This window comes from Papaver somniferum, chromosome 4 (genome assembly GCF_003573695.1).
Source record: "Papaver somniferum cultivar HN1 chromosome 4, ASM357369v1, whole genome shotgun sequence".
NCBI classification, from domain to species: domain Eukaryota; kingdom Viridiplantae; phylum Streptophyta; class Magnoliopsida; order Ranunculales; family Papaveraceae; genus Papaver; species Papaver somniferum.
In genome coordinates, this window is record NC_039361.1 from 2,039,556 (window position 1) to 2,062,645 (window position 23,090).

At 36.7% G+C, this 23,090-nt stretch overlaps 1 protein-coding gene across 1 annotated transcript; it reads right to left on the minus strand.

Moving 5' to 3' along the window:
• Positions 1-1,617: 1,617 nt before the first annotated feature.
• Positions 1,618-3,355, minus strand: LOC113273411. Its single transcript, XM_026523136.1, has 3 exons — positions 3,246-3,355; positions 2,599-2,972; positions 1,618-2,485 (listed from the first exon to the last, which is right to left on the minus strand). Exons 2-3 carry the CDS (start codon positions 2,944-2,946, stop codon positions 1,727-1,729), a joined length of 1,107 nt encoding a protein of 368 aa, XP_026378921.1. The 5' UTR covers positions 2,947-2,972; positions 3,246-3,355; the 3' UTR covers positions 1,618-1,726.
• Positions 3,356-23,090: the final 19,735 nt, after the last annotated feature.

Genomic DNA, 23,090 nt, shown 5'->3' on the forward strand with positions numbered 1-23,090 from the left:
AGATCCTCGATGGTTTCTTCGGGTACCACCTTTGATGTACGTCAGAAGTTTCACACGACTGTTATACTGACACTTTCCACCGTTTAGGACATATGTTGAGTTCTGGACTTTAGGTTTGGCGATTCACTATATGTCTTGGTTAGTTCAGTGTTCTGTAATAGTAAATGAATGATGTATGTTTAACTTGTTAAATTGTTTTTCCATTGATATGCATGAAAATCAACTGGTTGATATCTTCAGTAGTTCGAGTCTATATATACTTGAGTTCGAATTCTAAAAACTTCACTCTTTATTAGATGAGTTCACAAATACTAGACGAATTCAAAAAAGCACAAAAAAGAAGAGATAAATTTGATAAAGTCAAGCCGCAGCAGGCCAAGCTCCTTTCTCTGTTCTAAATTGAAATTCGAGCATAAAAACAAATATCAATTGCATGGATTTACAAATTGGTTGAAGAGATTAGGTTATGCTGAATTCACAGGTGATATTCATGGCCAATATTCTGATCTTCTCCGTCTTTTCAGATGTGCTGGATCACCTTCTGAGACAGACATTAGATCTCCTCTTGCACTCATCATAGAATCCGTATATGGATTTTCCTAGCTCACCAGGTAAAATTATTCCTTTAACATTCTCTGCTGAACCCCTTGTCCAGTGTTTTAGTATCTCTTGCACTTCTGTTGTTCAGTAAAAAGGGGGCAATTTATTAGTGACAGTCTAGAATAGTATGAGAAAGGCTACTGGTGGAGAGACTCTCAGCTCCTGTACCATTTCATCCAGTAGTTTGCATTGGGTTGTTGTTGTGCAGTCGAAAATTGTTGAGTTCATTAGGAAATGCTTAGTTTCGATTACGCGAACACAGTATGCAAAAAATGGGTTTGAATTCCATAACAAAAATTTGGGAAGCCTTTATTCTTATTATCAGAGCAAGGTTTCAATCCTGGGACCTGTGGGTTATGGGCCCACCACGCTTCCGCGCCACTCTGATTTGTTGATAGATTTGGCTATATAATTTTAGATGAAAATGATTCTTACACAACATAAAAAGAGATGCTCGAAAATGCACAATTGCCTATTTTAAGTTTCAATTTTAAAGCAAAATGAAATCTTTAGCTATGTTTTCATGGATATATACACAGTAATCCTTAAAAAAAAAATCAAAATTTGGGTCTCTACCACGTAAAAGAAACATCGAGTGTAAACTAGGTGTAAACGAGTGTTTGTTAAAAATGGAAGAACACCAGGAAGATGTTATCTTACTGAATCAGAAATTCAACAAAAGATTTTGGATATATTCTGATTTATAATGTTTCATTGCTGAAGTTACTGTCCAGCAGGGGGCATTTACAGTCAACCCTCACCAATGCAGACCTTCATGAATCATATTGCTTCTAGGATAAACAATATGATGCCCTTTCTGCTGTTCTGCCAGTCAATATCAGTTCCAATTTTTATATCTAACACCTTGCATACATGATCTTGGAATGCAATAGTGTTAGTTTTGATTTTATCAAGAACATGAGTGAAAAGTAAACTTCATTCCATCACTGTGACCGCAAGAGAAACATGATGCTAGAAACTTCACATATTAATAAACAGAAGTAATTAAGATGAGTTCACAAATACTATACGAGTTCAACCACAAGGAAAAAGTTTAAAAGTTGACAAAGTCAAGCCAGAGCAGGCCTAGCTCCTTTCTCTGTTGACATTTTAGCCACACCATAAATCAATCGCATGGATTTACAGACTCCACGAGCCTACCCCTTGCGTCCAAGTTGTAGTAAATCGAATCATATGCATCATTCAATAGAAAGGATACTAATTTTTCTGGAAACTCATTTGGTTTCATATCAGCCTCGTAATCCACCAGTTTTCCGTTTTCACAATCCACCAGCAATTTCTTATTCGACAACGCATCCTTTTTTGCTTCTTTTGCCAAATAATGAGCGGCCGCATTCATCTTCCTTGACACGCATGCAAAATTTGTGGGTCCTAGGTATTTGTATTTGTCTTGGAGTTGTTTAATGAGAGGCACCAAAGTTTGAAAGCAATCATCACTCATGTAAGGGACAATGGAGCTTGCACATCTGTGACAGATCTTACCTATCTTGCTGCCTTCGCATTTGCAACTACGAGAGGCGATTTGACAGAGAAGCGTAACAGCGATTCTGGAATTGCACCGAACATAAGGGCTATAACAGCCCTGGCCTGTAGCAAGACGGAGACCAGTCAGTAATCCACTCAACACTTGAAAAAGATAAGATTTTCCATCCAGTGAGAAGTTGGCTCTAGCAGCTATTGGCTGCGCAGAACTATTGCGTAAAATAACTGCATATCCTCCGCAATCTGTGTGCTTCTTATAATAACTGTACACATTGACACAAGCAGCAGATTCTGTTGCATAGTCTTCCTCTGCCCAAGACTTCTTCCAGATATCCCAAGTGGGCTTGCTTGACAGGAAATTGTTCAGCATCATCTTTCCTCCCTGCAAAACATATCCTTGTTGTAAATGACATCATCCAAACATATTCTGTAGGGCTGCCATGGTATCATATAAGTAAAACTGGAAAATGCTGAGAATGGACATTTAAAACTCACACTTCCTGAACTGGTTGACTCTTGTGTTCTATCTTCTGTATCATCTTCAGTTTCATCCTCCCATTCGTCAGCATTAGTTATGGCTTTAAAGAACAACTCTCTATGTTCAATTTGAGGTTTGTAGTTATTTAAACATGCATAGGGACCTACATAAACGCCATTAATTTTTCCGTCCCATTTCTCGTCAAATTCGGCATCACTTTCTGCATCATCACTTTCGGCATAATCACATTCAGCATCATCACTTTCGGAATAATCACTTTCAGATGAGGCTTCCTCTGAGTAATCAGTGCTGATAGAGGAGGCATATCCTTCGTCAATTTGGTTTTGCTGAGAAGAATCTTCCATAGTGGGAAAGTTTTCCTCCCTCTTCACTGTAAATCAGGAGGAAAGATGAGAGACCATCAAGTAGACATACACTCTCAATATGACTACTGAGTGAGTGGCATTTGATTTGAGGCATCTTAGATTAACAAAACATGAGCTACTACTACGGAATTGACTCAGATGAGTCAGACAACTCAGACCCAGCTTCAATTATACATACGAGTGCAAATTTTAAAAACAATTTAGGGTTTTCATTATAAATCACAAATACAGAATATCTGGAGATTGAAGCCAATAACAGTTAAAAGTAACAACAATACCTAATTATTGTAATAACGATATAGACCAGAGCAGGAGCAGCAGCAGCAGCAAAATTGAATTTGATCTCCTCCTGTACAATCAAGAGCAAAGACAGAAGGAAAGAAAAAACCCTTAAACCAATATCATCACAAAATCAATCTGAGCAGAAACGAAAAAAATTCAGATGGCCGAAAGGAGGAGGCGTTACCAGAGAAACTAAATGATCCCGAACCCTAAACCTATTTCTTCTGTTTCAGTGTGACATTAATACGAACGATTTTTTTGGGACCATGGTTTTTTTGGGGGACCATGGTCCTATTAGGCCATCTACCCTATAGTTATAAGGGGTGTCCTAAAGCATTAAAATGACTAACCTACCCTTAACCTAATTTAATTTAAAGCCAACCCAATAACCACCTATAAAGCTATATATATATATATAACCACCACCTCCTCCCACCATCACCTCCCACCATCGCCGATTACCACCACCAACACCTCCGTTTATCACCACCACCAACCACCGATTACCACCACCACCACCGCCCACCACCGCCGATTACCACCACCACCTCCTCCGATTATCACCACCACCAACCACCGATTACCACCACCACCTCCGATTACCACCACCACCAACCACCACCAGCACTATATATATATATATAGCTTAATTTAAAACATTAACAAAGATATTCTCACAAACCCATTACTTATCATTCGTTTTTGGTTGAATAAATGAGAAGTAATCATTAAAATGAGTTGAAAATGGAAGTTGCAGAGAGGTTTAATGGAGGGTTTTTTTTCAGAGAAAAGTTCGGTTATCAAGAATTAATTTTTTCATAACCAAACTCAGAGTTCGGTTGATTCGCAAAAAAATACTTTTAACCGAACTCCTTGTATTAGAAAAACACAAGTCCATAAGTTCGGTTCCTTCGCAAAATAAGGATATCACCGAACTTTAGTTTACGAAAATAATGAGAAGTCCACAAGTTCGGTTCGTTCGCAAAAATGTTAAGTTTTCTTTGTAACCGAACTCTACCTTTGAAACTTCGTAAGCCCAGTTCGGTTGATTCGCAAAATATGTTGAAGTTTGCGAACCAACCAAACTTCTAACACTAGGTTACTTTTAACCTGCAGTTCGGTTGGGAACTTGGTTGCGTTGAAGTTTGCGAACTAACCGAACACACAAGATGTAACCAAATAAATTGTTAAGTTCAAAGTTCGGTTACCTACCATTTTATCCTAGGTAACCGAACATTACACTGTACGACCAAAACCTCCATTAACGAGCGAGTTCGGTAACCTGCGTGTTTGGAAAACGTAACCGAACTACACTTTCAGGTGTGTTCGGTTACATGTTCTTGACATATGGTAACCGAACTGGCCCAAATCTACAAAAAAAATTTATTTTTTCTTGAAAGTTTAGAGCAATTCAACCAACATTATCTAAGTTTGAAGCCTACCTGGGTACCCAAATACCCTTCCTCTGGTTGTGGTTGGTAAAATCCATCGTTTTTCATGTTTTCCTTCTTCATCTTCTCTAACTTTACTCTCTCAATAATTCTACTTCTTTAAAAAAAAAACCATCTGATTTTTTAATCTCACTAATTATCTTTAACTTAATCATCTCACTAATCATTACACTAACTATTATTAACACTAACTAATCATCACCCAAAATTAATCAGGAGGGTAATTTAGATATTAATATAAATATCTGGATAAGGGGTGACCTAGATTTACTTCTAATGTCTTTACCCAAAATAAAACCATGGTCCCTCCAAAAAAACCATGGTCCCCAAAAAATCGTTCATTTATACTGATCCCTAAATCGCAAATAGGACGGATTGAAATATATAAGCCCGGTCTAATACTAATATATTCTTCTTAAGGCAACTTAGGCGCAGGCCCAAAAAAAATAAATTATCAGGCCCATAATTAATTTTTAGTTCCGTCACACCCATAATTTGATGAAATTATTAAAAATGTCTACATGACGGATTATTAATTTTTAGCTGCATGGGTATAATTGGCAACACAACTTGGATATAACATATCTAAAAAACCGCGCCTTGAAATTTTACAAATTTTATATAGTTGGAAATCTTTTAAAGAGAGCTACTCAACGAGTACAAATAACAATATCAATTTTTTGATATTCATGAAAAAATCAGAGGTGATCATCATTTTAGGCAAAATTTTCGAAAACTAACTACATAACCATTATGCAGCCACCAAAAAAGATGCGTAACACATTATGCAGACGTATAACGAATTATGCAACCATCTTCTCGACTGCATAACAAATTGTGCATCTGCATAATAAAGTTGTGCATGTAAGTTGTGCATTATGCATCCATATTTACGGTGCATATCAAGTTATGCATCTATTTTCTCGATGCATAAAAGATTGTGCAACAATTTTCTCGATGCATAATACATTATACAGTCATATTTTCGGATGCATAACAGGTTATGCATCCATTTTCATGACTGCATAACATGTTATGTAGATAGTATTGTAGGTGCATGACAAGTTATGCAGTCTTTGTTTTTATTGGTTTCAATAGTGACAAAAAAGTTGTTGCATAACGTGTTATGCGACCACTTTCGAGACTGTATAACAAGTTTTTTAGATGCATAACCGTTATGCAATCATTTTCGTAGCTGCATAAAAGATTATTCAACCATTTTTTTTTTCTTCATTTCATTGCCCGGTTGAATATGTGTTGCGCAATGAATGCACTTCACCAGTTCAGTACAACCATGATGGATGTGCCTTCTTCACAGCTGCAGGTTCGACTCTTGCATGCACTTCAAGTCACTCATTGCATTACCAATCTCCAAACGCATACTGCAATTCCGCCACCAACTTCATAACCCCACCTGCCATTGCATGAACAACTCATATTCATTCACCAGATCAGTTCAGTGGTATATCTTGCCATCATATTCATTCAATAGCTGCAATGTCAGCTCAACATCATCTCATTCTTGGCATCTGCGTCTCCAGTTCCACACTCCACTAGTATCATTCCCATTTAATCACAATTTCAACTACAATTCCACCACCAGACCAGTGCATAACCAACATCATCTAAATCAATTAAAACCCATCTCTGCAACCTCTCTGATTCCATCTCAATCTTATTCAAGCCGTATCTCAGAACTACCCTTCAACACAATCACCAGTTCCATGTCAGCTTCATTGCAGAATCATGCGCACTACCACTGCATTCATACACGAACTCAACAGCGGCACCTGCATCTCAGTTCACATACTACTTACAACATCACCTGCAACTCAAACAAAGCTACATCTCCATTTCCTTAAGCCGTTCTTCGCAGCAGCACCTTCTTCTTCTCTTATCTTCATGAATGTAGCAGTCACATCCATTTCCAACTACAACAACTTGAACTACAACTCAATCTCAATACCATGAACAACATCTACTTTCTTTCTGTGTTGTTCTCTATAGCATCAGCACAACCATAACACCTACAGTTCCCTGTAATCCAAATCACCAGATTCTTCAGTTTACAATCTCAGCACAAAGCCAATCCATTCGCAAGCACACAACCTCCTCAATTGCAGCGCAGTAAACCACAGTAGCTTATTTCATTTCTCGGCACATTTAGATTATCACCAACATATGTTACCAATTTCACTGCTTTTTATATCATCAAGGGAATGATTCAAGCATACCCATCAGCTGTCTCACCTGCAACTGCAACCTAAACATACATCTACTTCACTGCAACTGCTTCTCATACTTCATCTCAGTCACACCACCTGCAAGTCTATCACAGACCCAATCTTCACACAACAACAAGTTCAGTTCATCCCCTTGTCTGTATTTTAACAGCACCTGTAATTCCTTTGCAACCAACAGCTGCAATATCACCAAAGCATTTCCTTGGAAACTCCTATACATTCATCTAGACAGACTCATTCATCTAGACAGACTCACTTCAATCATCTTTGTCTCTGAAATGAATGGTACCAGCATAATAGCGTCACCAGTACATCTTCATCTATTCAATTTATAAGTCCACCTCAATAACATCTCAAACCCACAACTGTGTGTTTCTTGGCTTCAATTATTCTTATTTCTCTTTGAATTCGATTTCTGACCAATACCCATATGTAATTCATCCCAATCTTTCATCTAAACTATGAATCGTCTCCAAATCTTCATCTCCATGAAACCCTAGATACCAACAACAACAACTCATGTTCTTGCATGATTTCTCTTCCATTTAAACTGAACATCAGCAGATCCCGCTTCTCGATTTCTCCGTGTTCCTCTATCACCTCTACCCCTATCTCCACGGCCACCAAACCCCCTACCAAATCCACCTATTTCTCCAGCAGCACTACCATGTTATGCCATGACGGGAAGCTGTTAGCCCTTTCTTTTGTTAGATCTCTCTTTCTCACTGGTTTTTTGCGGGAGTATTAGGGATGAAGTTTGGGAAAGACAAAAAATCTTATAAAACCCTAGGTTTATCAAAATACGAAGATGTTGAGATTTACATGTGAATTGAAGCTCCAATGAAGAACTGAGACCAAAGCAGAATCAGAGAAGAAGAAGAAAAAAAGACCGAAACATAATTTCAGAAACTATGGGTTTGGGAGATATTTTGTCGTAGAAAATGAGTGTGCGCCTGTATTTTTTTGAGCGTGGGTTTCACAGTGTCCAAAATCTGTAAAATGGGTGTGGCTGTAGTTTTCACTTCTTCTTAAGTCGGTGGGTTAAGGACTGGTCCATATCATCTTATACGAGAGAAACACTGAAAACCTGTTTTGAGGCATATCTTTTTTTTTGTTTTTTGTTTTTTTTGTTGAGGCATACTACATGATACCATGTAAGGTATGCTTGTAAGGGGCCTCCTAACCTACTATGTTACCTTTCAACTAAATTAAAAATATAAATTAAAACTAATTAAAATCAGTTTATTCTTTCTTCTTTTCATCTCCCGCAGACGAACTCTTCCTTACATAAACGTTGATTTTTTTTTCATCACCGGTTCATACAATCAAGGAAATTCCCAACAAAGTGAATAACTAATCCAATTGAACGACATTGGAAGGCGATATCCAAATCTTGATTACTCTCCAATGTATATTAGAGGATATTTCCTACAAACCCATCTTGTTTTTCATTGTTTTTACTCTGTTTGGTCGATAAAATATGATTTCATAGATGATATTAGTATTTAGAAGGGGGTTCGTCTGCGAAATTAGAGACGAACCTAGCTTTGTTCTTCGTTTTTGTTTTTTCAGAAGATCGGTTCGGCTGATCTGGGAAAATAAATTCTAAGCCGAACATAAGCTATAGTTTAGGGAAACATTATGTTCCGCTAATTCGACTTTGCTAGGTTTTCAGCCGAACCTTTGACTCGTCTAAGTTATTAAATTCATTGAAGCTCATGTGATTCGACTTCGCTATATGTTCAGCCGGATCTTCTTATAACTTTTTTTTTTTTGGAAGTTGCACTACAAGGTTCAGCTGAACATAAGTTAGCTGAACATTTCGCTGTAAGTCGTCATCTTCATTAAACCAGAAGGTTTAGCTAAAATCTATACTAGTACGAATCAGCCGAACCACACATATATTTACAACACCTTAACATTCGGTAGTGGACCAGGAGTCAGACCGTTTATCGCGCGCAAAGTTTTGCTACCAAAATAACAGTCGAACCTAATGTTGAACTTCGAAAAGATTTGTAAAAATTCAATTTTTTTGAAGAATATAAGCTAATGAAAAAAATAATCCTTCATCATTTGGAATCACCCATCTTGAATCACAATAATCTCAAAAACCTAGTTTTTCTTTTCTCTTCTTCCTCTTTTCAAAAAATTTGATTTTTCTACTATTATAGCATTAGCAACTTAACTTAATCAATGAATCAACATTACTAATTAATCATAATCATGAACATCTAATAATTATCATTAATACTAATTAAATAAAGGTATATCTTCTATCATTAAAATGGGTGTATAAGGGGTGATGATTTTTTTTATATAGTGACCCTATTTTGTCACCATTTGGTATGTCTAAAAAATCAGTATATCTCAAAACAGGTTTCATAAAATAGGGTTGAACACTTTTCGGTTCTGTTTAGTTTTAATCTCATCCACGTTTAATCCAATAATAGGCAGGTTTCATGAGATAGGAATTACATATTTGGCTGTATTTTGTTATTAAAATTGATAAGATATATGTGTAATTTGACACTCATGTTTATATTCGTTATATAGGTATTTTAAAATGATTTTCAATAATATAAGATTAACGAATATTTGTGACATAGTCTGATTTTTAATTTTTACTATTTTTTATCCTTAATAATTGAAGAAAAAAATAGTTAGAAACATAAATACACTATTGAGGAATACGGAGGTTAAAACCACCATTGGTATTTTGATAAGCGGTAGCCTAAAAACTTCAGAAGATCATTATATTATGTTTTAAAATTCGGCACGGAATTTAACCATGAAGACCATGCTCACAGTTTTTTTTTTTGTATGAACTTTACCCATAATTGATTTTAGATCTTGTACTCGTTTTCTAGATTGGGTATAAATAAATTAATACTTAAATTTAAATCATGTACTCGTTTTAAGAATGAGTATGAAATTATACTCCACCATAATTAGTAGTTTCTACAAGATAATTCGAAACTGTTGGCAGAAAGATTGAAGGTTGTTATGCCGGCTCTTATTTCGATGCAGAAGGTGCCTTTATTCAAAAGAAGCAAATCTTAGATGGGATTTTTATAGCTAACGAATGTATTGATAGCAGGATTAAACAAAAGAAGACATATATCTTATGTAAGATAAACATGCATGGAGAAGGGGTTCGACAATGTAAACTGGAATGCGCTTTTTGCTATTTTGAAAAAGAACGACTTTGGAGATAGATGGACAAAATGAATAAGATGGTGTGTTATGGAGGCACAATTCTCGGTGCTTATAAATGGAGCTGCATCTGACATAATAAAACCTTCGCAAGGAATCAGACAAGGTGACCCTTTGTCTCCTTTCCTCTTTTTACTAGTTTTGGAAGTGTTGTCTATTTTGCTGAACAGGGCAGTGGAAAATGGGAGTTTAGGTGGATTTCAGGTTAGTGAAAATGGATCCATTGTTTCTCATTTACAATTTGCTGAAGATACTATTATTTTGATGAATGCTTCTAGAAGTGAGGTTCGAAGATTACTTGTGTTGTTGATGATGTTTGAGGTTCTTACGGGGTTAAAGTAAAATTTGGAGAAGAATTCAATGATAAGCATAGGGGCAGATAACATCATTCATGAGTTAGCACTGAGCTGGGATGTAAGATTGAATCTCTACCGGTGACATATTTAGGAATTCCTATTGGAGTTAACAAAAGAAGTATTGTTATCTGGGATGTAGTGATTGAACGAATGAAGAAGAAGTTGGCTCCATGGAAACTGAAATTTCTAAATAAAGCAGGAAGGATTGCTTTGATACGAAGTTCTTTGGAGAGTATAGCATATTATTTCATGTCTCTTATTTTATTGCTTGTCACAGTTGAAAAGAAGTTAAATAGTTGAAAAAGCGGGGGTCTAACAACACCACCCAATATTTCGCTTAGCAATCTGTATGGACTAATTCCAAAATACTTTGCTAGAGAATCAACTAGACAGTCAGACTCAATCTAGATAAAATGTATCTCAAGGATTTAATATCTCAATCTCTCGATTTGATCTTTACTCAAACAAGTAGAAATATGCGAGTCTTTATCAAAGAGAGATAACTTGGACGGTACCAAAGACCAATGTCCAAGGATCAATCAATATCAATCAACAACCAAAGGTTGGATTTCCAATTGATGATCTTTAACGCACAACCTGTATTATTTCTATTATATAAACATATAATGCGGAAAATAAATAACACCGACACCAGAAGTTTTGTTAACGAGGAAACCACAAATGCATAAAAACCCCGGGACCTAGTCCAGATTGAATACACACTGTATTAAGCCGCTACAGACACTAGCCTACTACAAGCTAACTTCGGGATGGACTATAGTTGAAACCCAATCAGTCTCCAACCGACCCAAGGTATAGTTGTAATCCTACGCCTATGATCCCAGCAGGACGCTGCGTACTTGATTCTCTTATCTGATCTCACCCACAACTAAGAGTTGCTGCAACCAAAAATCGTAGACTTGATAATAAACAAATCTGTATCACACAGAAAAGTCTATCAAAGGATAAATCTGTCTCGCACAGAAAAATCCTAGGTTTTGTTCCATCTTATGATATGAAATCAAGGTGAATAGGAACCAATTGATAATCTGGTCTTATATTCCCGAAGAACAACCTAGATTAAGCAATCACCTCTCTACAAGCCTTCCTGACTACACAGGCGGTTTTTCGAGGAATCACAAACAGTGAGACGAAGATGTTTGTGACTTCTTTATCTTGCCTATCGGAGAACTCTCACGATCTCAAGCCAATCAAAGATTGTACTCGTACGATAGAAGATGCATGATCATATCACACAACTACGATAAAAGTAGTATCGGTCTGGCTTCACAATCCCAATGAAGTCTTTAAGTCGTTAACCTGGTTTTAGAGAAGAAAACCAAAGGTTAAAGGAGAATCGACTCTAGCGAGCGCACTAGTATCACACAGACGTATGGGGATTAGTTTTGCTCAAAGCTAAATGTCTCCTTTATATATTCTTCAAATCAGGGTTTTTTCTTAGTTACAGAGCAATCCATATTCACCGTTAGATGAAAACATGATTTAGATTCAAGCTACTATATCTCAACCGTTAGATCGAAAACTTAGCTTGTCACACACACTTGGGTAAACGTTTTACTGGGTTCGTGAAAACCTTGCCAAACGTGTACGTGTATGTTGGTTCAACATAGTAACCCAAAAGGTTAACCATATGAGCATTTCATATTAACCTTGTTCTTCTTCACCATAACTAGTTCAATTGACTCAAAGAACTAGTTAGAGAGTTGTTCAATTGCAAGACACAATTGAAACAAGAGATGATTCGATCGAATCGGCTCATGAACTTATACCCAAGGTTTGCATAAAGAATTCCTTAGTAATTTAAGTTTCATGTCCAGAGCACATCTTTAGATCATAACCACTTAAGCTCACAAACAAGTTCACGGACTTAAGATAACCGACAGAGTTTCCAAACTCAGCAGAAAATCTCGGCAAGGAGACTTCCGCCAGTTCGCGGACTTAACACGCAAACGAGTTATTGGAAAATCCAGCAGAAATTCTCGGGAAGAGAACTTCCGTTAGTTCGCGGACTGGGTTCGCGGACTGAGTTTGCAGACTTGGCAAAGCCAATTCCTCCGTTCTTCACTCAATCAACAATGCTCGAAAGCTTCGGATTAAGGAATAATACTTATGCACATATGTGTTACCACACAATGCTTATATCCATCATTGGTCATATAGACCTAAACTCTCATTCCAACCATTGAAACATTCTCAAAGGACGTTATTCAGTCGTTATTCACAGACCGTTCTCGTCAGAAAAATTTCCAAAGCAATTGAAACTTTTCATGAATTTCGTCAATAGATGAAGATAAACTTGATCAAAGAAAAACGCTTTACCAACACACGATTTTGAGAAAAAGATAAGTAGTGAATACTCAGCTCGAAATGTCAAATGTGTATGATCCAGTTTATATAGCATACGACTTTTGTCTCATAAGAAGTAGGAGATAAAATAAATATACTTTTGAGTGATAGATAAGTTCAAGCCTCCACATACCTTTTTGTTGATGAGGTTCCACGGTACGTTGAGTAGCTCTTCGTCGTTGTATGATGAATCTCCATGAAGTCCTTGAGGTCACTACACTTTTCTATCCTAGTCCGAGACTTAGCTATAATAGATTAGTAATCAAGACTCATAGTTTTGATCACTAACATTGACAAACATGTTTGATATAACAACGCATGCGAGGTTGACCGAGTTATGCTCTAACAATAGTATAATGAGAAAATTCTTGTGGGGGGAAGATGAGAATATTAAAAAGATGAGTTGGGTAGGCTTCAAGAAAGTTTGTAAACCTAAGAAACAAGGAGGTTGTGGCATTCGTAGTTTGAGGCATGTTAATAGATCATTGCTAGCTAAATGGCATTGGAGATATGTGAAGGAAAAGGATACGTGGTGGAGAAAAATCATGGTGGAAAAGTCTAATTCTAGCGCGAACTGTTTACTTCCTTGTATCTCCAGTGAAGCTGTTGGCAAGAGCTTATGGCACGTTATCTCGAAAGCTAATCAGGAATTCCTTGAAGTTGTTAATATTCAAGTGGGAGATGGCAAAAGTCTTCATTTTTGGCATGACTATTTGTTGGAGAGGATAACCATAAAAGATAAATACCCAAGACTGTTCAAGCTGAGCACTCATAAGAATGCAGTGGTGGCGGATATCCTAGGGGAACAAATGATCATGCACTACTCAAGGGATCTTGATCCAACATAAAGAATTGATTTCCTAGAACTAAGATATGATCTGAGAAACATCACTTTAACAGAAGGTGTAAAAGATAGGGTTACAGGAGAATATACTTCGAAGGAAGCTTATGAGGAAATGATAGAAGATACAGAGGATATGGGTTTTTCAGGGCTTCTAGAGAACAAGTTCATTCCGCCTAAAGTGGTTTTCATAATTTGGGATTCTCGACATAGTTCGCTGCCTACTAAATGTATGCTAAGAAGAAGAAGAAGAGTACAAATTCCAAAAACTACATCTATTCTGTGTAACGAGGAGGATGAAGACCTAAAGCATCTGTTTATACACTGCAAATGGTCGAAACCGATATGGGATTTCTTCATATCTTCGTTGCAGGTTCAATGGATTATGCCGGAGACTTTTAAGGCTTTATTGGAGAGATGGAAACTATTCAAGGTCAGTAAGAGAAAAGCAACTATTTGGCAGATAATGCCTTTTGCTATCTTTTGGGAGATTTGGAAGGAAAGAAATTCGAGATTTCATGTAGGCAGGAGTAAATATTTTGACGCAAAAGGAGCAAAGGGGAGTTCTTGAACCGAAGGAACAAAGCCAGTAAGCTCACAAGAGAGTCTACTATAACTATCTGAAAAAAAGAGTCTGGTCCAAGTCTTCGATCTCATAAGTAAAGATATCAAGATGTTAGTCATTCTAAATATTTACCTGTGGAGATCAACAAAGAATATCTTCAAAGATTATTCAGTTAATCAGATAATGTCTCAATGGGAAACAATAGTTTCTATGTAATAGGTTTTTTTTTCCTGATTTTTTCCTATGTTGTTGGGATCTGGTGATCGCTGTGTATATTCTGTAGATATATTTTCCTTATCAATATATCCTTCCTTTATCAAAAAATAAATAAATCAAGTACAAATTTTGGGAACTGCGATCATAATTTATTATTGGGACAGTTTGGTCGATGAATGTCATACCGACTAAAGACCGGAAGGTTGTACAATTGTTAAAGTTATTGGTATCCCCAAAATATCACTGTATTGGCGGCAGAATATAGAAAAATAGCCTCGTACTAGATGAAATTCTGAATCTGTTCCTATATCACCTGTTGGCCTCTCCTTTGGTTGAATTTTGATGACTTAATAAAGTGTATCTAGCCGTAAGACTTGTAGTAAGTTGGGATGGGCGGGCTGGGCCTACCCAGAAGGGTGGGGCAGGGCACAGCTTTGCATATGTGTATTCTTTCTTTTTGCCATGCATCATAATACTGATAATATTTATACTGGGAGATGCATAATTTAGATTCAAATTGAAAGCCAATATTATCACTATTCAATAATGACGATTAGCTACGCAATAATCGAATCATCATTCAAGAAAAAACAAAATAGATTGGTCATAGACTCATAGCCAGGTGAGAAAAAAAGTAGTGTAACCCAAGTGTAAGCACAAAGATAACTCCCTGTACATAGAAAAGATCTTTCCATCGATCTAAACAGCTACCACCAGTGTGAAATTCCTTGTGGTCCTACTATCAAAGATCATGAAGAAAGTAGCGAAATTATATTAGTGAGTTTCGGTGGTTGTATTCTCTAGCAAACACAATGTCGCCATCATTTATTAATTTACGTGACCAAAAGACTTAAAATTTAATGGTGCCAAACAGAGTGTTGTAGACGTCCAGATTTAGGAAGTCTGTGTGCGCTGACTTTGAGTAGAAACGTGTTCTTACATTCAACAGTGCAATTGTAAAATTACAAGTGGTGCAATTGTGGTATGAACACTGAAGCTCTCTGCCAATAAGTTCCTTACAGTGATCATTTTCCATGAAAACATTCAGAAAGAAGTACCCACCGCCACCAGTATACAACTATCTAACTAGCCAGGATCACAAGAAACAGCCAAATTTACACACATGATGATGTTCTCTTTGAATTCATTCTAAAACCTGCTGGTATGTGTTCTTGGTGAAAGCTGCCTAGTATTTCCTAGACATACTTATACAAATTAAATGTTATGCAGTTTAATGCCTTCGGCTTTGCTAGTGAAGAGGTTCTTACAGGGGACTCATACCACATTCCTGAAATATTAAGGTGCCTGAAAGAGCAGTGCTGCAACTTTTATTAAACTTGATTCATTTTCGATGTTTTATGTGGGGGTGACTTGAACATGTAGAACGATGAGTTAACCGAATGTACACTGACTGCACCCAGGGGAAACTACAATTCCCAATCAAACATAACGAGGTGTTCTGTAGTTCCACGCTTCAAATACCTTCCAATCTGGTCTTTTCCCCTTTGTTGTTTATCATTAGTGTAGTTGCAGGAAATCCTACAACCATATCCCCTATGAATTTAAACAAGATTCTAAGTAATCATAATGGAAATCTTTTATTATTTATCAAGTTCTATAATTGGTTACAAGTTAATACAATGACTTTACTTACTCTTCAAATAAACTTTCTCTCTCTTAATTTCTTATCTAATACTCACCGCGGATCTCTCTTTCAATACACAGATTCCTTCCCCTTATATATATAGGGTACTACATAGTGGATGACAGCTAATAGATCCTCTATTTTCGGAATTACTGTGTGTTACAATCGCTCATGTACATTCACTCAACTTCGCACACTTTACACCTTCGTACAGATCATCACACTTTACTTGTGACTATGCTGACCTCATTAAACACGTCATCCTAATTTTAACATGTGCGATAGTCTTCGTTTAAGGTAGATGACCTTTACTTCGCATACATAATGAATGTGCGATATTTTTCTCCTACATTTTGCCTCTTCTCATTTCGTTCTCTTTATAAAGTGAGCGATATGAAGAATCTCCATCTAATAATATCGCACATGCTCAACTTTTCATATTCTGATCTGCCGACACATTTCCAGAATTGGAGCTTTCCTTACCTACGCGTGTCTTTTTATCCACTCGTTATCTGACACGTCGTTATAACCGTCTATTCCTATCCATTCATTCTACGCATTAATGAGATAAAATCTCGAAAAACGAGAGTAAATTTTTCTTATATAAATTCTTTCATCTTCTTCTTTCTTCTTTTTACCTTCCTCTTTCTTTTCCCCTGCTTCTGCATTTTAGTTGTAATTTTCGTCCGTGATCTGATTAAGATACTTTTTTTTTACTGTGATTTCATTCACCTATATATCCCTCATTCCCATTCTTATAATGGCTCCAGCTGGTAAAAAGATGGAAATTGAATTCACCAGGTTGAAAAGAGAATTTTCCACAAGAGGCTTTTCACTTTCTCTTCCTTCCCATTCGGATTATTCATCGAAACTCAATCTTGAGTTAATAAATTCTGAACAGTGGTCTAATCAAAAGATAATCATTTCATTAGGACAACTTGTGAATAATCTTCCCATCCCATTGTATAATCCGGAAATTCTCTTATTCTATGAAATTCTATCTGTGAACGATTCACAAGAGGCATATTTCAATTGAGTGGTTGCTATTAGAATAACTTTAGAATACTCTCGTCGTGCAGCCGGATTAGGAACCTCTTGTACTTATGAAGTGTGAAATGCATCATACCGTGATAAAGCCATCGACCCCACGGAGTACACTGTTGATAATTTCTTCAAAAACTACTATGTTGCGATCATGAAAAACGAATCGACAAAATGGGCCATTTTCTTAGGAAGAAAAGATGGTATTTCTGAAGATCAGAAAATTATGCGAGATGTTGATTGGAACGATAAGTCTAATAGTATTGTTCGCAGGTCTAATGATTCATGCTGGCTTAACTGTCCTGTCAATTTAGTAGGTCCTTATGTATCTGGAAGAGCTGTTGATGGTTCCGATCTTCCCCTTCCTGCGAATCTTTCGGTTTATCAACCTTGGAAATTTGTCTTATCTGATAATGAGAATAAGAAGATGGTATGAAATCTTCGCATATCTTTCCTAATTTCGCATAACCTTGTTTTTTCTATTTCTTACTTTCCTACTCTTCTGATTTCAGGCTGCTAAGAAGGACAAAACGTCGCACAATGCATTATCTTCGCAAAATAATGAAGTAAGAAACATTCCCTCTTAACTTAAACAATATTGTTGCCTCTGTTTCTTATTCTAATTATTCGCGCAGGTCGATACTTCGGGTACTAAGGATATTGGGAAAACCAAGAAACTCACATCTAAATCTGGGCCAAAAATTTCTTCTTCTGATATTTCCAGGAAGCGTAAAGAATTCTACCCTTCTTCAAGTTCTGAATCCAGTGATGATGATATTCTTGCTTCTGAAGATCCATCAATCTCTTCTTCAATGAAAGAATTATCCAACCTTTTTTCTGATCCTATGTCGGCTCTTAATGATGGTGATCTAGAACGCACTTTTGGTATCGTCTCGAAAGTCTACGATGCTCCTATTTTGGATGATCCATCTCTTCGCGGAGCTGCTTCTGCTATAAACCCAAGTTTCCAATATACGATTGGCTCTTTGGTAATATCTGTACCTTCATATTTTGTCTTATAATCTTTCTAATCTTCCTTTCCGACACATAACATCTTTCTTATACTTTTACAGGTATCTCGTTTATCATATGTGGTTTCTTCGGATTATCAAAGGAAACTTCTCAGCTTGGGAAAAGAAAATACCAAACTTAAGGTTGAAAATTATACCAACATTGAATTACTTAATAAGGCTCGAGAAAGAAATGATGAAATTATTGGTATGTAATCTTTGATTTTTCATTCTCCTTGTTTTACGTGATAATTAGCATTCCTCATTTCTTTATATTCGCAGATATTTATAACCTTTCTGAAGAGGCATCTAACTTTTCTGACGAGGAAACCCTTTTAGAACATCTTAATTCTTCTTTAAACAATTATCCAACCAAAGGATTTGAGAACCTCAGCCTGGAAGAATTAAGGTTGAAGTATACTGCTCTTACGATGGATCATAGACCCTTACTAACTACACTTAATAACTTCAAACGCCGTCTTCATGAAAATAAGGAGACAATTCAACTTTTGGAAGAAAAAAAGAATAAACTCATTACTGAAAAAGATGAGATCGCTCTCAAGGGTGCGAAAGCATTAGAAAAATTCCAAGAAACTATCCTTAAAGTTCAAAATGAACGTGATTTAGCTTTGACCGAAAAGTACGCACTCATTGGGGAAAGAAACCTAATCCGTTTTCGACTTCTCATAGAAAGTGAAGCTGAATTTAGTTAGGCTGCTAGACTTCTGAATGATGCTAAGGAAAATTAGCTGTAAATGTGAGCCTTCAATATGAACATTCTGCGCTGGTTAAAGACATTATTTCCAATCACGAAGGTCACTTTCTTTTTCTTTCATATTTGTCCTTTCTTGAAGATGACATCTCTTTTAAGTCTAACCATTTTGTTTATATTTCGCAAATAAAGAAAAGAATTATCTGGAGAAGATTGAAGAGCTAAAGACACAACTTGCTGCTAAAGAAAAGATACGTCTTGAAGAGACCGAGAAGTTATCAATGGAGTTATCTGCTCGCAACTCCAAGTATCAACAGTTAAAGAAGAATTATATCCTCACTGTTTCAAATAATGGTAAGGATGTCATTCGCGCTCGTGATGCAGCAGTTAAGAAAGTATGTGTTGATAATGACATTCCTCTCTCTAAATATAAATTCGCAGATTTTCCTTCCAACGAAGTTGTTCCTGATATTATTGATAGTGAAGAGGAATATGAAGAGTATGAAGAAGAAAGTAACTCTGAGGCCGAACATGATGATGAAGATAATTAGTTATTTTTCACTTGATGTAAATTCTTTTTCTGCCTCTTATATATATTCACTTCTTCTAGAATTTCTTCTTTAATATATACCTCTAAAATGTTAACTTTCTTCCCTTAATTATTAGTTCCCTTTAACTTATATTTGCATTCACAAATATCAAAGTTCTATCTTTTTCGCACATTCATAAGACTGTCAAATGGGCAAATACATTTGCATTCCCATTCTTTCCTTTGCTAGTTGTCACAGATTAATAGGATGATGAATATAGTGTCGCTTTCTACTTCAATCACATTTTGTTTCATGCGAAATACTTCGCAGGTAACTTATTTCTATCGACTCCTGCAAAACAAAGTTGATTTATATCGTGTTTTTCTCGTGAGGTCTTATTTTTCCTTCCTAATTAAAGGTCTTATCTTGCCCAAAATTTTCTTTGTTCTTGTGCGACGAAATCGCAGGAAGTCTTTATATTGTAGTATATCGACCCATTGATCTCGCCTTATCTTTTTCTTGTATTATTTCCTCTTCAGGTTTATCTTGTGCGTAAATATGACAATCATTAATACTCCCGTGAGTAAAAAGCCTCATGACATTTACGTCTTTTGACACAATTCAGCTCCCTAATGGAGGGTGTCGTCCTTATGTTCCCCCTGGTTTCCCCTTCAAGGAAGCTTACCTCTACCGTGTTAAGGTTGGCTCCTCCCATCCGGTAATACAACAACCAGTTGATTTCGCAACCTCTTATCCCTTCACCAATAAGGTTTATGGTTACGAGACCGCACCGTAAATGGGGTATCTTCGGACCGAGTGCATCATAGTCATGACTTGTCAAGAGTGGCAAGGTACGCTCCGGACGCCCGGGAACTCTTGACTTAACTGTGTACCTCGGCGCCCTGATCAAGTTTTTGCACTCCTTAGGAGAGACTTTCTCACCTTGGTCTTCCAATCTAAGGCAATGAGCTTAGACTGAATATTTAAGGCACCTCTCCTGATGGGATTTTTGTTTTTTATCACCCCAAATCTCCATAACTCAAGTTCCAGGGTCGATGTATCTTTCCCTTGAGTTATGCTTATTAGGTTCCCCAAATGTGACGTGCGATAGGTCTTACTTTATTCCTCTTGCATTTATGCGAACTAGGGTGCACGAAACAGTTGGATACCTCTCTTATGTGGTTATATACTATGTTGCCTTATACTAAGGTTTTACTTTAAGGTCTTATATTTGCCTTTTTTCTTGATATGATATCATCTTATGAAAATAGAAATTTTTCATTCCATTCTTATTTGTGAGTTATATAACTCTAGTACATAGAATGCTTACTGATTTCTCATACATGAAGAAAGATATTCATATTACTCTTATGCTCCTGTCATCTTTTGTATTTCTTTAAGTTCATTGATGCTTTCCAGAATATTATTTCGCATGATATCTTCAATTTCCCCTGTGCGAGTATCATCTCACATGGTACTTTCCTTCTGAGAACACAACTTCTACCTCTGTACTTGCTCTCCTTCTTTAGAAGTAATCTTCCTGACTCGCTTGGTGTTATTATTCGCAGAAGATTCTGCTTCAATATCCTTCTTGTCTATATTTAGACACTACATCCACCATTAATCTTTCACCCCCTTGGCTATCCTTAGCATGCTGCTTCCAATTTCTTCGTTTTTATTCTCGCTCTTCACACTTATCAATATCAATTTCCTGACAATTTCTACCTTCATTTGTATCTCCTATTATTATGCCTAGACCTTGAGGTAAAGGAAATTTTATGCACTGGTGAAATATCGAAGCCACACCCAAGATACTATGCAACCATGGTCTCCTAGTCAGAGCATTATATGGTGATTCGACATCAACAACACAAAATACGATTTCTGTTGGCAGACTTCGTAGTGGAATTCTCATTTTGACTTCTCCTTTTAGCTTGTTCGCAGCGCCATTGAATCCATAAATTTTGTAAGTTGAAGGAATTAACTCGTCATCCCTTCCTCCCATAGTCTTGTATGTATGATAAAAGATAATATCAACAGAACTCCCAGGATCTATGAGTATTCTATTTATATCCCAAGTATTCGATTCATCTTCTTCATCATCATCATCATCATCTATTTTTGCTTTTGGATTAATTCCCAACTTTACCACTAATGGACATTCATGTAATTCTCCTCCTCCTGGTGTTTCTTCCGCACTTAATGAAATGGCCTGCTTTTTCCAATCCTTTAATGGTGATATCTTTGCAAGGTTTAGGATTTCTCTTCCATCGTTATCTATCGCATACACACGACTTAAGATCGTTGTCATGAAAATCTTCTATATTTTTGAAAGAATGTATATTCGAATTGCAATATAGGTTCTTTGCCTTCGCACCTACTCCAATTATAAATGTATTCTTTCCTTTTTCTTCACCATATGTATTTCCTCCTGGTGGTGGTGGTGGTAAATTCGGTGGCTGCTGTACTAAGAAATGGTTCAACTTTCCTTGCTCAATCATTCTCAGTATGATTTTCCTCACATTTCTGCAATTACTTGTTGTGTGACCATGAAAGTGATGATATACACAGAGCTCTTTGCTCCTTCTGCCCGGTGGTGGTTAATCTCCTACATTATGTGGTTCAAGAATTTCTTCCATTAGTATAACAGCTTCCCAGACTTTGTCTAGTGTAGTATTCAACTTTGGCAAGCTTATTTGTTCCCAGACCACCTTTCCAGTTCCTTGTCTTCTATTATGATATGGTTGTTGACCTCCATAAACTTCCATGGGATTAACCATTCTGTGAATCTTGTTATTTCTTCCTCTAGCTTGGGATTGTGCTTCTTTATATTCTCTTTCGAGTTCCTCCTGATCTGCACTACCCATTGCTACCAGTTTTTGTTCCATTTCTGTAATTTTCTTTCCTTGATTTCCCTGCGATGTACTCGCAACAGTATTTGTCATCCTTGGGAGTAAACTTGCATTCCCAGTGTTCGCATTAGGATTTGCAAATAGATAAGATTTCATTTTCCTCTGCTTCTCCTCAAGTGCAATATACTCTTCTTGAAATTCACGCAACTCCGACATTGTGATGGTATCTTTTATCCTGAACCCGTGTATATAATAAATTTGTAGGAAAAAGAGCATTGACAAAGGCTAGTATAAGAAATCGTTTATCTACTCGTCTTGCCATTTCACTACACATGGTTCTCCAACGTGTTGTTAGATGATGCAAACTTCCATTGACTCTTCTGCGAAGTCCGAAGGCCGTCTCAATTCCTGGTCTTGACATATTATTACTGATATATTGTCCTAAGAAGACGTTCTGTAGATGACGAAATGATCTAATAGTTCCTAATGGTAATCCCTCAAACCACTGCAAGGATTCTCCAGTCAAGTTCGCAGGAAAATATTTACACAGCACCGCATCATTTTCTTCCCACTGCAATAAAGATCGGCTATAGGCTTTTATATGTTGTACTGCACATGTACTACCATCAAATATACTAGTGTATACAGGTAAATTGCATTTTGGTGGTATTATTGCAATTTGAATTTGCCTTGCAAAAGGTGTTTTTCCAGCTTCCTCTACTGCTTCCTCTAACTGCCTCATTCCACCATTTTATCGCATAGTCATCATTTCTCTCAATTCAGCCATTTCTCTGATAAT